This window comes from Zonotrichia leucophrys, chromosome 26 (genome assembly GCF_028769735.1).
Source record: "Zonotrichia leucophrys gambelii isolate GWCS_2022_RI chromosome 26, RI_Zleu_2.0, whole genome shotgun sequence".
In the NCBI taxonomy this organism is placed as follows: domain Eukaryota; kingdom Metazoa; phylum Chordata; class Aves; order Passeriformes; family Passerellidae; genus Zonotrichia; species Zonotrichia leucophrys.
This window is the reverse complement of record NC_088195.1, coordinates 5,512,456-5,528,076: the sequence shown is the minus strand read 5'-3', so window position 1 is coordinate 5,528,076 and position 15,621 is coordinate 5,512,456. Positions and strand designations below refer to the sequence as shown.

Genomic DNA, 15,621 nt, shown 5'->3' with positions numbered 1-15,621 from the left:
CCTATCCCTTCCCTCCCCTTGCCCCCAAGCATAAAAGGACACAGGGACCCCACGGTCGGGTTTCTTTTGGAGCTGTTACCAAGAGATCTGTGACCCTTGAATAAAGCTCTGGATTTAACCCTCCGACAGAATCTGTCTCCTTTTCCTCTTCACCATCGCCTGAACCCTTTCCCCCAGAGGTAAACTGAGTTCCTGCTTGCCTGGACTTGTTCCAAGTGCCAGCTGCAGCATCCAGCTAGCCAGGGGTGTCTCTGAGCTGAAAACACCACATTTGTTGCCTCTGGTCAAGCAGCAAGGGCCAGATGAGCCCAGGCACGTTCCATCCCAGCCAGGTAATATTGGGATCATATTCCAATATTTTGGCGCCCAACGTGGGGCACGAAGCCACGACCCTGAGATTAAGAGTCTCATGCTCTACCGACTGAGCTAGCTGGGCAAGCTGCGCTGCCGAGCCGAGGGGAGGGGCAGGGAGAGCTCTCCCAGTCCTCCAAGGTGGCGCCGCCAATTCCAAAAGCGGCAAAACAACGCCGCACTGAGCTAAAGCCTAGGATGCGATCACTCCTGCTCCATGGGCTGCGCAGCCTAGTATGCAAGAGGGAAAAGAACAGAACTTACGGCAGAGAATGTTATTCGAGCTTCTACCCCCACTAAGGAGCAGAGATACCGAAATCGAAGCTGTAGGTAGCAAGGTCAGGCAGGGTGGTCTCTTCACTGGACTAGGACCCCACGGGCAGGAGGGGCTCCAATATTCTCCTCTGGAAAATTCACTCACCAGAAAGGAAGTGCAACACCTCAGTGGGCGCCAAGATTTTCTCCTGGTTTAGGGCAAATTTGGTAGAGAATTTCCAAAGGAGGGCCCCTCCAGAAAGCAACCCCACACGGCCCCTCCCCACAACCGGTTTGGGAAGAATTCCTCGGAGAGAAGTGGAAAGAACCTGTTTATTTAACAGGCACGGCACCCCCCAGCACACAAAATGAACAATACCAGATGACACCACTCTGAAAAAGATGACAAATTCAGAAAGTCTCTCTCAGGGGTGGTCGCTCTGTTCTCAGTCCCTCCAGCACTAGGGCAGCTGCTGCAGTCCCAAGGTGCAAACTCTTCGTGTTCCCAGGTCCCAGTCTGGGGCAGGTTCGGGATGGTTGAAAAAAGGAAAGGAGAAACAGTCCAGGAAGAAAGTTGGACTGTTTAGCTAAACTAACTAATGAGCAGAAGCAAAAGCAAGCAGAAGCAGAGCAGAAGCAAGAGCGAGAGAGAGAGCAAAGCAAAAAGCAAAAGCAGCAAAAGCAAAAGCCGCACTAACTAGTGTCTCTGTGTCCCGGCAGGCTGATAAGAAAACCTAAACAAAACTTGCACTCTTCAGAGCAAGTCTTAAAGGCAGAGAACATAATATCCAGCATAAACAGAACACAGGAATGGGGATCCAAACATCATAACGTTACCCTAGGACAGATTGGAGTTGGGATTGGAGTGGGGGTGGAGCTGGATTAAATTTGGGGTTAGAGTGGGGCTTGAGTGGGATTAAAGCTGGGATTGGTGTGGGATGGGAGTGAGGCTGGAGTGGGTTTGGAGTAGGATTAAAGATGGAATTGGAGTGGGATTAAACCTGGAACTGGAGTGGAGTTGGAGTGTGATTGGAGTTAGGGTAGAGTGGGTTTGGAGTGGGATTAATGCTGGGCGTGGAGTGGGGGTTGGAGTTGGGTTTGGAATTAGATTAGGGTTGGTTGGGTTGAAGTTGGGGTTGGAGTAGGTTTGGAGTAGGGTTGAGGTTGGAATAGGATTTGTCTTAGGGTTGGGTTGGGAGCTGGAATTGGAGTTGGGTTGGAATTGAATTGGAGTCCAGTTGGGCTTGGTTTGGGGTTGGAGCTGGATTAGGGTGCAGGTTTTTGTTGAGTCATTTGTTGAGTCCTCTCCGTTTCATCTTGGTTTGGTTGTTTCATGGGTGGGTGTTTTTGTCTTATTCTGTTGTTTTTAACTGGGGTCTCCTTGCTGGCTTGGGCCCTGCTGGCACGAGGAGGTGACACGGTGAGGGCACAGCCAGGGGGTCCTGGATTTACCTCCCAGTGACAAGTCGGGGTGCTGGGTGCTGCTGTGGTGGCAGTGTGGGAGTGCCAGCCCAGCCCCACCTGGGTCCTGATGCTCCTTAACCCTGGTGCCCTCTCAGCCTGCTCTTCCTCCCCGTGGGGACAACCAGAGGAACCCAGAGCTGAGGTCTCTGCTGTCGCTGGGGACACAGTGGCCCAGAGCACAGGGGGATGGTGCCTGCTGGGGGATGCTCCATCCTCATCACCACAGGGAGGAAGGCAGGGAGTGGCATGGGGAATGTTTCATCCTCATACCTCAGGGATGAAGGGAAGGGGCGCAGGTGAACATGTGTCCCTGTCCCAAGACTCCCAGGAGATGTTTGTTTGTGGCCCAGATCAGGCTGGACCAGGCTTCTCCCATCCCTTTGGGGCACTGACCCCTGTGTCCCTGCAGTTTCCCATCCCAGTGCTGCTCATCTGCATCTGGAGCCGGCATTCCTGGGAAAAAACAAAGTTTTGAGAAAAACCTAACCGATCATGAAAAATAAAAATATTTAAGTAAAACACCGGAGTCAAAGTGAAGGGAGGGAGGGAGGGCAGCCCCAGAGGGAAACTGAGGACCAGAAGGGGGTTGTGTGTGCCCTCATGCCTTGGGTTTGGGGGTGCCCAGGGTGATGTGAGAGGGTCAGAGGGCGGATTGCGAGCGGCGGCGGCAGCGGCAGCGCTGGCGGGACGCCCGGGCACAGAGCCTGCAGCGCTGACGACAGAGGGAGGGCACAGGGGACGGTCCTGTCCCGGTCCGTCCCAGCCCGCCCAGTCCGTCCTGGTCCGTGTTCTCGCAGAAGCTCGGGCGAGTGTCACCATGGTGGTCACACTGGGCTACTGGGACATCCGTGGGGTGAGTGGCACCGAGGGGGGACGGTGGGGACGGGGGAGGGACGGCTGTGGGATGTGGGGCTCGGGGGGGGTCCCAGAGCGATGTGGGGTGAGGAGGTTCCCGGGGTGTGGGGGAGAGGTCTGGGGGTCTCTGGGGTGCCAAAAGCGGGTGCTGTGCCCCCAGCTGGCCCACGCCATCCGCCTGCTGCTGGAGTACACGGACACCCCGTACCAGGAGCGCCAGTACCGCCCCGGCCCAGGTGAGGCGGGGCAGGGGGGTGGGACCCCCATATCCCCCCACCCCCATACCCTCGATCTTGTCAGAAAGGGGCGGACCCCCCCACTTGGCCGCGTGTCCCGCCCCCCTCCTGCCACCTTTGTCCCCCCCAATAAAAGGACCTTGACTCTCTCAGTGCCAACGTTCTCCCGTGTCTGTCCCGGGAGGTGGCAAGGGCTGCCCCGCGGCGGGGGGAGACACCCCAATGCCGCACCCCCCATTGCTTTGGGTGTCACGCGTGGGGCAGGGGTCTTGGGCGGGATACACCTCCCCAATGCCCCACCCCCCCATTGTGCGGCTGTCACGAGTGGGCAGAGAGTTGGGTGGGCCACTCCCAATGCAAGCGAGGGACAGAGGGTCTGGGATGGGAATGGGACACCCCATGCCGCACCCCCATTACTGTGAGTGCCACGAGTGGGGCAGAGGGTCTGGGGGTGGGAACGGGAACCCCCAATGCCCCCAGTGCCTGCACCTCCCCCTTACTGTGAGTGCCACGAGTGGGGCAGAGGGTCTGGGGGAGCCCCCCCAATCTCTCTGCCCCCCCAGCCCCTGACTATGACCCGAGCGACTGGACCAACGAGAAGGAGAAGCTGGGGCTCGATTTCCCCAACGTAGGTGATGGGGGCTGTGGGGGGGATTTGGGGGGGGGGTTTATGGGGGGTCTCTCGAGCTGACCCCCACCCCGGCACCCGCAGCTCCCGTACCTCATCGACGGCAACACCAAACTGACCCAGAGCAACGCCATCCTGCGCTACATCGCCCGCAAGAACAACATGTGTGAGTGGGGGGGTCTCAATCCCTGGGGTTTGTGGGGGGTGGGCTGTGAAAACGCCAATCACTTGTTTTTTCAAAGTTTAAAAGTGTAATGATAGTAAAGTATTATATGTATAATATAATACAATAGTATAGTATAGTATAGTATAGTATAGTATAGTATAGTATAGTATAGTATAGTATATAATGGGATATAATAGTATATGATAGTATATAATAGTATATATAAGAGTATCATATAGTATATATAATATTATATATATATGAAATATGATATTTCTGCTACTATAAAAATAGTAGTATAATTACAGCAATAATAATTTGGACAATTTGGATTAGAACAATATGAGACAACAAGAACAAAGAGTTAAGGACAGTCCTGGTACCTCTTTCTGGGCAATATAAACCCAAAAAAAGGCCCACGTTAACAGAGGATTAACCCTTAGAAACACAGCCTGTTGCATGTTCATACACCTCATGCGTGATGCATAAATTCCATTCAAACAAAAGATTCTGCTTGGTCATCGTCAACTTCTTCCTCTTAATCCTGACGGCATCATCAGGGTTGAGCGAGGTGGGAAGAAGTTCATTTCATCTGATAAGGGAGCAATAAATTCCCTTTCTCTGAAAGATTAAAGTTTCCTCTGGCTGCTATCTCAGTGCCAGTAGTGTTACTGTTAGACTGGATGTGACACACACACGTGATCAGGATGTTCTCTTCTCTTTTTTCTTCTCTTTTCAAGAAGAAAAAAGTTTTCATTCTGCGTGTTCTCTAGTTTATATACTCTTAACAAAGCGTGATCTTAAGTCATTAACTACATCACAATAACTTATTATATTCATTGGTGCAAAGCAATTAACGTCAATATAATTGGCAAAAGTTTTACAGAAATTCAATGAGGCACGTTTTCACATCTACTTAGACATGTAGTCTAGTTTAAAGAAATTTTCTTGTATCTTTTCTTATCGGTTTCCATGCTGATGGCCTTGTCTTCTTCCTTGCTATGGATACACTTTAAAATCATCAATTGTTACTTCTATTAACTCAGCTTTGCTTGCAGGCCAGCTGTCAAACCCCTCCATAAGTACCTCATTCCTTTCTTAAAAATATATCTCACATATGTGGTTTCTATTTTAACATTATGTTATAACCTAACACTATATTTAACACACTACTTAAAAAATTAATACAGCATAACTTTCTAACACAACACATATAATAATCATTTTAGTAGTTGTGAAAAGCCAATCATAAAATCTGCATTTTCACATGGTCTGACGCCTCCTCTCCCTGCAGGTGGTGAGACAGAGGAGGAGAAGCAGCGTGTGGACATGCTGGAAAACCAGCTGATGGATTTGAGGATGAATTTCGCCCGTGTCTGCTACAGCCCTGACTTTGTGAGTGCCCCTGGGGGTGTCACGGGGGGACAGATCCACCCTGTGGGGGTGTTTGAGGGTCCCCAGGACGAGGGAAGAGATGAGAATCTTGACTCCATGTTTCAGAAGGCTGATTTACTGTTTTATGATATATATTATCTGAAAAGAATATGGTATATTAAATCTACACTGAAGAAAGAGAAAGGATTTCATCAGAAGGCAAGAAAATAATGATAATAAAATCTTGTGACTGACCAGAGAGTCCCAGACAGTCGGACTGTGATTGTCCATTAATTAACAACAACTACATGAGACCAATCAAAGATGCACCCGCCACATCCCACAGCAGCAGATAACCATTGTTTACATTTCATTTCTGACGCCTCTCAACGTCTCAGGAGAAAAGATCCTGGCAAAAGGATTTTCCATCAAATACATCAGTGACATCCCCCATGTGGGACACTGAGCCACCCCTGGCACGGGGGCCCATCCCTGGCCTGGCTGCCCTGGGGGTGATGCCCCTGGGTTCTGGGGGGCCTGGGTTAGCAGCCCCCCAAACTGTGCCCCCCCTGCCCTGCAGGAGAAGCTGAAGCCGGCGTTCCTGGAGCAGCTGCCCAAGAAGCTGCAGGAGCTGTCGCGGTTCCTGGGCTCCCGGCCCTGGTTTGCAGGGCAGAAGGTTGGTGGGAGATGCTGGGGGGGTTTTGGGGAGTCTCTGTGGGGTCTGACCCCCCCTGGCCCTCCCCCAGCTCACCTTCGTGGACTTCCTGGCCTATGATGTGCTGGACCAGCAGCGCATGTTCGTGCCTGAGTGCCCCGAGCTGAAGGGAAACCTGGCGCAGTTCCTGCAGCGCTTCGAGGTGAGCGGGGCCGGGACAGCCCAGGGACAGAGGTGGGGCCAGCGCGGTGTCCCGGCCCCACCTCCGTCCCTGACACTCGGTGTCCCCTTCCCTGACACCTCAGTGCTGTGTCCTTGTCCCATCCCAAGCCCCGTCCTAAAATCCCCGGTGTTTCTGTCTCCATCCCATTCCTGTCACCCCTGTGACCCCAGCCCTGGAACCCTGGTGTCCCGAGCACTTACAACTAATGTCCCCATCTCATTCCCGATACTCCAATGTCCCTGTCCCAATTCCTGACACCTCAGGGTCCATCTCTGTCCCCATCCCTGACCCTCTGGTGTTCTCATTCCTGTCCCAAAATCCCTGGTGTCCCTGTCCCCATCCCCGCCATCCCACTGTCCCCATCTCACACATCCCATTGGTCCCATCCCTCTCCCCAACACCCTGGAGCCCCTCTTGCCATCTCAGACATCCCTGTCCCCAAACATCCCAGTGTGCATGTGCCCCTCCCAGACACCCCTGTCCCCATCCTTGTCCCAAACACCTCAGTGGCCCTGGCCCTGTCCCAAACATCCTGGTGTCCCTGACCCTGTCCCAAACACCCCAGTGTCCCTGTGCCCATCCCAGCCACCCCAGTGTCCCCACCCCTGTCCCCACCTCAGACATCCCTATCCCAAAGACCCCAGTGTCCCCATCCCAAAGGCCCCAGTGTCCCCACCCCTGTCCCCAACACCCTGGTGTCCCCACCCCTGTCCCCATGATGTGTCCCCTGTCCCCACGTGTCCCCATGTGTCCCCCAGGCCCTGGACAAGATCTCTGCCTACATGCGCTCAGGGCGCTTCATGAAGACCCCGGTTTTCTGGCGCACGGCCAAGTGGTGCAACACCAAGGAGTGAGGGATGGACCCCCCCCTGCACCCCCAAAACACTCCCAAATCCCCCCAATAAACCTCGAGGGGCTCCCCCTTGTCTGTGCCGTGTCTGTACCTCCTCCCTGAGCTGTTGAGGGGCTGCGGGGGGAGCTGGGAGAGGGGTTGGGATCCTCCTGGGTCTGGGATGGGGGGAGCCATTCCTAGGGGACCCCTGGGATAAGGGGGACCCCTGTGGAGGCTGTGGGGAGCAAGGTGGGGTCCCTATTCCCCTAGGATAAGGGAGACACCCCTGCAGCTGAGGGGATTGAAAGAGGGGACCTCAATGAAGCTTGAGGGGGTGGTCACAGAGGGACCCATGGCCCCCAGGATAAGGGGCTTCCCATGGAGTTTGGGGGGCTGAAAATTTCCCCCAGGAAAAGGGGGAATCCTAAAGGAATTTAAAGGGGCTGCAGAGGAATTGAAAGGAATTGACAGGAATTGACAGGAATTTAAGGGGCTGCAGAGCCCTAGAACAAAGGGACCCCATGGAGTTTGTGGGGTGTCAGCGCCCCCAGAATAAAGTGGTCCCGTGGGGATGGATGGGGTGTGCCACAGAACCCCTTGGATGAGGAGGACCCCATGGAATTCAGGGGGTCACAAAGCCGCGGGGATAGGGAGGTTCACAGAACCCCCTGTTATGGGGGACTCTCCTAGAACTTGGGGCGGCCGCAGACACCGCAGAATAACGGGGGGATGCAGAACTCCCAGATTTCGGGGAACCCCATGTGGTTTGGGGGGTCGTGGAACTCCTGGGATAAGGGAGTTCTGTGCGGGGGGGGAGGCACAGAATCCTCCTGCTGAGAGCTGTCCGTCAATCTCAGTAAGGCCAGCAAGGCCATCGTCTGATTGGAGAAGCTCAAAAGATGCCCCTCAGTCCTGGGGTCATTGGCCTGTCAAGGTGCCATTGTCCCCTGAGACTCCCCCCCTCCCACCTGGTTGGTAGCACACCTATCCCTTCCCTCCCCTTGCCCCCAAGCATAAAAGGACACAGGGACCCCACGGTCGGGTTTCTTTTGGAGCTGTTACCAAGAGATCTGTGACCCTTGAATAAAGCTCTGGATTTAACCCTCCGACAGAATCTGTCTCCTTTTCCTCTTCACCATCGCCTGAACCCTTTCCCTCAGAGGTAAACTGAGTTCCTGCTTGCCTGGATTTGTTCCAAGTGTCAGCTGCAGCATCCAGCTAGCCACGGGTCTCTGAGCTGAAAACACCACAGCTGCCACTGCTGGTCAAGCAGCAAGGGCCAGACGAGCCCAGGCATGTTCCATCCCAGCCAGGTAATATTGGGATCATATTCCAATATTTTGGCGCCCAACGTGGGGCACGAAGCCACGACCCTGAGATTAAGAGTCTCATGCTCTACCGACTGAGCTAGCTGGGCAAGCCGTACTGCCGAGCCGAGGGGAGGGGCAGGGAGAGCTCTCCCAGTCCTCCAAGGTGGCGCCGCCAATTCCAAAAGCGGCAAAACAACGCCACACTGAGCTAAAGCCTAGGATGCGATCACTCCTGCTCCATGGGCTGCGCAGCCTAGTATGCAAGAGGGAAAAAGAACAGAACTTACGGCAGAGAATGTTATTCGAGCTTCTACCCCCACTAAGGAGCAGAGATACTCACTGAAATCGAAGCTGTAGGTAGCAAGGTCAGGCAGGGTGGTCTCTTCACTGGACTAGGACCCCATGGGCAGGAGGGGCTCCAATATTCTCCTCTGGAAAATTCACTCACCAGAAAGGAAGTGCAACACCTCAGTGGGTGCCAAGATTTTCTCCTGGTTTAGGTTAAATTTGGTAGAGAATTTCCAAAGGAGGGCCCCTCCAGAAAGCAACACCACATGGCCCCTCCCCACAACCGGTTTGGGAAGAATTCCTCGGAGAGAAGTGGAAAGAACCTGTTTATTTAACAGGCACGGCACCCCCCAGCACACAAAATGAACAATACCAGATGACACCACTCTGAAAAAGATGACAAATTCAGAAAGTCTCTCTCAGGAGTGGTCGCTCTGTTCTCAGTCCCTCCGGCGCTGGGGCAGCTGCTGCAGCCACAAGGTGCAAACTCTTCGTGTTCCCAGGTCCCAGCCTGGGGCAGGTTCGGGATGGTTGAAAAAAGGAAAGGAGAAACAGTCCAGGAAGAAAGTTGGACTCTTTAGCTAAACTAGCTAATGAGCAGAAGCAACAGTGAGCAGAGGCAAAGCAGAAGCAAGAGCGAGAGAGAGAGAGCAAAGCAAAAAGCAAAAGCAGCAAAAGCAAAAGCCGCACTAACTAGTGTCTCTGTGTCCCGGCAGGCTGATGAGAAAACCTAAACAATACTTGCACTCTTCAGAGCAAGTCTTAAAGGCAGAGAACATCATATCCAGCATAAACAGAACACATGAATGGGGATCCAAACATCATAACGTTACCCTAGGACAGATTGGAGTTGGGATTGGAGTGGGGGTGGAGCTGGATTAAATTTGGGGTTGGAGTGGGACCGGAGTTAGGGTGGGAGTGGGGCTTGAGTGGGATTAAAGCTGGGATTGGTGTGGGATGGGAGTGAGGCTGGAGTGGGTTTGGAGTAGGATTAAAGATGGAATTTGAGTGGGGATGGGAGTGGGATTAAACCTGGAACTGGAGTGGAGCTGGAGTGTGATTGGAGTTAGGGTAGAGTGGGTTTGGAGTGGGATTAATGCTGGGCGTGGAGTGGGGGTTGGAGTTGGGTTTGGAATTAGATTAGGGTAGGTTGGGTTGAAGTTGGGGTTGGAGTAGGTTTGGAGTAGGGTTGAGATTAAAAAAAAGGGATTTGTCTTAGGGTTGGGTTGGGAGCTGGAATTTGAGTTGGGTTGGAATTGAATTGGAGTCCAGTTGGGCTTGGTTTGGGGTTGGAGCTGGATTGGGGTGCAGGTTTTTGTTGAGTTGTTTGTTGAGTCCTCTCCATCTCATCTTGCTTTGGTTGTTTTATGGGCGCTTTTTTTTTGTCCTTTTCTGTTGTTTTTAACAGGGGTCTCCTTGCTGGCTTGGGCCCTGCTGGCACGAGGAGGTGACACGGTGAGGGCACAGCCAGGGGATCCTGGATTTACCTCCCAGTGACAAGTCGGGGTGCTGGGTGCTGCTGTGGTGGCAGTGTGGGAGTGCCAGCCCAGCCCCACCTGGGTCCTGATGCTCCTTAACCCTGGTGCCCTCTCAGCCTGCTCTTCCTCCCCGTGGGGACAACCAGAGGAACCCAGAGCTGAGGTCTCTGCTGTCGCTGGGGACACAGTGGCCCAGAGCACAGGGGGATGGTGCCTGCTGGGGGATGCTCCATCCTCATCACCACAGGGAGGAAGGCAGGGGGTGGCATGGGGAATGTTTCATCCTCACCACCTCAGGGATGAAGGGAAGGGGTGCAGCAGGTGACATGTGTCCCTGTCCCCAAGACTCCCAGGAGATGTTTGTTTGTGGCCCAAATCGGGCCAGACCAGGCTTCTCCCATCCCTTTGAGGCACTGCCCCCTGTGTCCCTGCAGTTTCCCATCCCAGTGCTGCTCATCTGCATCTGGAGCTGGCATTCCTGGGAAAACACAAAGTTTTGAGAAAAACCTAACCGAACATGAAAAATAAAAATATTTAAGTAAAACACCAGAGTCGAAGTGAAGGGAGGGAGGGAGCACAGCCTCAGAGGGAAACTGAGGCACAGAAGGGGGTTGTGTGTGCCCTCATGCCTTGGGTTTGGGGGTGCCCAGGGTGATGTGGGAGGGTCAGAGGGCGGATTGCGAGCGGCGGTGGCAGCGGCAGCGCTGGCGGGACGCCCGGGCACCGAGCCTGCAGTTCTCACTCCACGGGGAGGGTCCTGTCCCGGTCCGTCCCAGTCCGTCCTGGTCCGTGTTCTCGCAGAAGCTCGGGCGAGTGTCACCATGGTGGTCACACTGGGCTACTGGGACATCCGTGGTGTGAGTGGCACCGAGGGGGGACGGTGGCACGCTGGCGACGGGGGGGGTACGGGTGCGGGGATGCTGGGGGTCCCAGAGCGATGTAAGGGTTCGGGGGGGCCAGAGCGATGTGGGAGTGCGGGGGGTCCCGGGGTGTGGGGGAGAGGTCCGGGGGTCTCTGGGGTGCCAAAAGCGGGTGCTGTGCCCCCAGCTGGCCCACGCCATCCGCCTGCTGCTGGAGTACACGGACACCCCGTACCAGGAGCGCCAGTACCGCGCCGGCCCAGGTGAGGCGGGGCAGGGGGGTGGGACCCCCATATCCTTTCACCCCCAGCCCCTCGATCTTGTCAGAAAGGGGGGGACGCCCCCACTTGGCAACGTGTTCCGGCCCCCCTCCTGCCACCTTTGCCCCTCCCCCAGTAAAAGGACCTTGACCCCTCTCAGTGCCAACGTTCTCCCGTGTCTGTCCCGGGAGGGGGCAGGGGCTGCCCCGGGGCGGGGGGGAGACATCCCCAATGCCCGCACCCCCCATTGCTGCGGGTGTCACGCGTGGGGCAGAGGGTCTTGGGCGGGATACACCTCCCCAGTGCCCACATCCCCAATTGCTGTGGGTGTGATGAGTGGGGCAGAGGTTGTGGGGTGGGGGCACTCCCAATGACAAGCGAGGGACAGAGGGTCTGGGATGGGAATGGGATATCCCCTATGCCCGCACCCCCCGCCATTACTGTGAGTGCCACCAGTGGGGCAGAGGGTCTGGGGGACCGCCCCCCAATCTCTCTGCCTCCCCAGCCCCTGACTATGACACGAGCGACTGGACCAACGAGAAGGAGAAGCTGGGGCTCGATTTCCCCAACGTAGGTGATGGGGGCTGTGGGCGGGATTTGTGGGGGGGGATGGGGTTTAGGGGGGTCTCCCGAGCTGACCCCACCCCGGCACCCGCAGCTCCCGTACCTCATCGACGGCAACACCAAACTGACCCAGAGCAACGCCATCCTGCGCTACATCGCCCGCAAGCACAACATGTGTGAGTGGGGGGGTCTCAATCCCTGGGGTTTGTGGGGGGTGGGCTGTGAAAAACGCTAATCGCTTGTTTTTTAAAAGTTTAAAATCTAATTATAATAAAGTATTATTAATAGAATAGAATAGAATAGAATAGAATAGAATAGAATAGTATAGTATAGCATAGTGTAGCATAGCATAGTATAGTATAGTATAGTATAGTATAGTATAGTATAGTATAGTATATAATAATAAATAATGGTATATAATATATAATAATGTAATATACTATAATATAATTGTATAGTATAGTATATAATAGTATATTTTAGTATATGGTACTATATAATTGTATATAATATAATAATATTATAGTATAGTATAGTATAGTATATATAATATTATATATATATAATATAATATTGCTGCTGCTATAAAAATGGCAGTATAATTACAGCAATAATAATTAGGACAATTTGGATTAGAACAATATGAGACAACAAGAACAAAGAGTTACATACACTCACAGTACCTCTTTCTGGGCAATATAAACACAAAAAAGGACCCACGTTAACAGAGGATTAACCCTTAGAAACACAGCCTGTTGCATGTTCATACACCTCATGCGTGATGCATAAATTCCATTCAAACGAAAGATTCTGCTTGGTCATCGTCAACTTCTTCCTCTTAATCCTGACGGCATCTTCAGGGTTGAGTGAGGCGGGAAGAAGTTCATTTCTTCTGAGAAGGGAGCAATAAATTCCCCTCTCTGAGAGATTTAGGTTTCCTGTGGCTGCTATCTCTGTGCCAGTACTGTTACTGTTAAACTGGACGTGACACACACACGTGATCAGGGTTCAAGAAGAAAAAAGTTTTCATTCTGCGTGTTCTCTAGTTTATATACTCTTAACAAAGCGTGATCTTAAGTCATTAACTACATCACAATAACTTATTATATTCATTGGTGCAAAGCAATTAACGTCAATAGGCAAAAGTTTTACAGAAATTCAATAAGGCACGTATTCACATCTACTTAGACACGTAGTCTAGCTTACAAAAATTTTCATGTATCTTTTCTTATCGGTTTCCATGCTGATGGCCTTGTCTTCTTCCTTGCTATGGATACACTTTAAAATCATCAATTGTTACTTCTATTAACTCAGCTTTGCTTGCAGGCCAGCTGTCAAACCCCTCCATAAGTACCTCATTCCTTTCTTAAAAATATATCTCACATATGTGGTTTCTATTTTAACATTATGTTATAACCTGAACTACATTTAACACACTACTTAAAAAATTAATACAGCATAACTTTCTAACACAACACATATAATAATCATTTTAGTAGGTTTGAAAAGCCAATCATAAAATCTACATTTTCACATGGGCTGACGCCTCCCCTCCCTGCAGGTGGTGAGACAGAGGAGGAGAAGCAGCGTGTGGACGTGCTGGAAAACCAGCTGATGGATTTGAGGATGGATTTTGCCCGTCTCTGCTACAGCCCTGACTTTGTGAGTGCCCCTGGGGGTGTCACGGGGGGACAGATCCACCCTGTGGGGGTGTTTGAGGGTCCCCAGGACAAGGGAAGAGATGAGAATCTTGATGCTATGTTTCAGAAGGCTGATTTACTGTTTTATATTATATGAAAAGAAAATGCTATACTAAAACTACACTAAAGAAAGAGAAAGGATTTCATCTGAAGGCAAGAAAATAATGACAATAAGATCTTGTGACTGACCAGAGAGTCCAAGCCAGCTGACTGTGATTGTCCATTAATTAACAACAACTACATGAGACCAATCAAAGATGCACCTGCCACATCCCACAGCAGCAGATAACCATTGTTATCTGTAATGTAAACCATTGTTTACATTTCATTTCTGAGGCCTCTCAAAAAAATCCTTTTGCCAGGAGAAAAAATCCTGGCAAAAGGATTTTCCATCAAATACATCAGTGACATCCCCCATGTGGGGCACTGAGCCACCCCTGGCACGGGGGCACATCCCTGTCCTGGCTGCACTGGGGGTGATGCCCCTGGGTTCTGGGGGGCCTGGGTTAGCAGCCCCCCAAACTGTGCCCCCCCTGCCCTGCAGGAGAAGCTGAAGCCGGCGTTCCTGGAGCAGCTGCCCAAGAAGCTGCAGGAGCTGTCGCGGTTCCTGGGCTCCCGGCCCTGGTTTGCAGGGCAGAAGGTTGGTGGGGGATGCTGGGGGTGGGTTTGGGGAGTCTCTGTGGGGTCTGACCCCCCCGGCCCTCCCGCAGCTCACCTTCGTGGACTTCGTGGCCTACGATGTGCTGGACCGGCTACTCATGTTCGTGCCTGAATGCCCCGAGCTGAAGGGAAACCTGGCGCAGTTCCTGCAGCGCTTCGAGGTGAGCGGGGCCGGAACAGCCCGGGGCCACCACGGTGTCCTGGCCCCACCTCTGTCCCTGACACTCGGTGTCCCCTTCCCTGACACCTCAGGGTGTGTCCTTGTCCCATCCCAAGCCCCATCCTAAAATCCCCGGTGTTTCTGTCTCCATCCCATTCCTGTCACCCCTGTGAACCCAGCACTGGACCCCTGGTGTCCCTATCCCTGTCCCCAACACCCCTGTGTCCCTGTGCCCCTCTCAGACATCCCAGTGTCCCCATCCCTGACCCCATGGTGTTCCCATCCCTGTTCCAAGCACCCTGGTGTCTCTGTCCGCATCCCAGCCATCCCTGTGGCCCCATCTCAGACACCCTAGAGTTTCCATCCCTGTCCCCAATACCCAGTGTCCCTGTCGCCATCCCAGCCACCCCAGTGTGCCCATCCCTGTCCCCATCCCAGTCTCACCCCTGTCCCCGTGGTGTGTCCCCTGTCCCCACATGTCCCCATGTGTCCCCCAGGCCCTGGACAAGGTCTCTGCCTACATGCGCTCCGGGCGCTTCATGAAGACCCCGGTTTTCTGGCGCACGGCCAAGTGGTCCAGCACCAAGGAGTGAGGGATTGAAGCCCCCTGCTCCCCCAAATCCCCCCAATAAACCTCGGCGGCTCCCCCTTGTCTGTGCCGTGTCTGTACCTCCTCCCTGAGCTGCTGAGGGGCTGCGGGGGGAGTGGGGGTAACTCCTCATTTGTGGGGTTGGGACCCTCCTGGCTGTGGGATGTGAGGAGCCATTCCTAGGGGACCCCCATAATAAAGGGGACCCCTGTGGAGGCTGTGGGGAGCAAGGTGGGGTCCCCATCCCCCCAGGATAAGGGAGACACCCCTGCAGCTGAGGGGATTGAAAGGGGGGACCCCAATGAAGCTTGAGGGGATGATCATAGAGGGACTCATGGCCCCCAGGATAAGGGGCTTCCCATGGAGTTTGGGGGGCTGAAAATTTCCCCCAGGAAAAGGGGGAACCCTAAAGGAATTTAATGGGGCTGCAGAGAAATTTAAACGAATTTAAGTGGCTGCAGAATAAGGGGACCCCATGGAGTTTGTGGGGTGGCAGCACCCCCAGAATAAAGTGGTCCCGTGGGGATGGATGGAGTGTGCCACAGAACCCCTCGGATGAGGAGGACCCTATGGAATTCAGGGGGTCACAAAGCCACGGGGATGGGGTGGGTCACACAACCCCCATTAATGGGGACCCTCATAGAACTTGGGGCGGCCACAGACACACCCAGAATAAGGGGGACGCCATGGAGTTCGGGGTGGTCACAGAACCC

The 15,621-nt window shown here is 53.4% G+C and overlaps 2 protein-coding genes and 2 non-coding genes across 4 annotated transcripts; 2 read left to right on the top strand and 2 right to left on the bottom strand.

Annotated features, from left to right (window-relative positions):
* Positions 1 to 363: 363 nt before the first annotated feature.
* On the bottom strand, positions 364 to 436 carry TRNAK-CUU (transfer RNA lysine (anticodon CUU)). Its single transcript has one exon. It is a non-coding gene; the product is annotated as a tRNA-Lys (tRNA).
* Positions 437 to 2,810: 2,374 nt separating this feature from the next.
* LOC135458154 (glutathione S-transferase 2) lies at positions 2,811 to 7,126 on the top strand. Its single transcript, XM_064733124.1, has 8 exons — positions 2,811 to 2,923; positions 3,086 to 3,161; positions 3,725 to 3,789; positions 3,874 to 3,955; positions 5,250 to 5,350; positions 5,910 to 6,005; positions 6,076 to 6,186; positions 6,966 to 7,126. Exons 1-8 carry the CDS (start codon positions 2,888 to 2,890, stop codon positions 7,059 to 7,061), a joined length of 663 nt encoding a protein of 220 aa, XP_064589194.1. The 5' UTR covers positions 2,811 to 2,887; the 3' UTR covers positions 7,062 to 7,126.
* A 1,257-nt stretch (positions 7,127 to 8,383) lies between these two features.
* On the bottom strand, positions 8,384 to 8,456 carry TRNAK-CUU (transfer RNA lysine (anticodon CUU)). The gene has a single exon. It is a non-coding gene; the product is annotated as a tRNA-Lys (tRNA).
* A 2,397-nt stretch (positions 8,457 to 10,853) lies between these two features.
* LOC135458153 (glutathione S-transferase 2-like) lies at positions 10,854 to 14,971 on the top strand. Its single transcript, XM_064733123.1, has 8 exons — positions 10,854 to 10,972; positions 11,163 to 11,238; positions 11,741 to 11,805; positions 11,894 to 11,975; positions 13,361 to 13,461; positions 14,044 to 14,139; positions 14,210 to 14,320; positions 14,817 to 14,971. The coding sequence occupies exons 1-8, from the start codon at positions 10,937 to 10,939 to the stop codon at positions 14,910 to 14,912; spliced, it is 663 nt and encodes a 220-aa protein (XP_064589193.1). The 5' UTR covers positions 10,854 to 10,936; the 3' UTR covers positions 14,913 to 14,971.
* Positions 14,972 to 15,621: the final 650 nt, after the last annotated feature.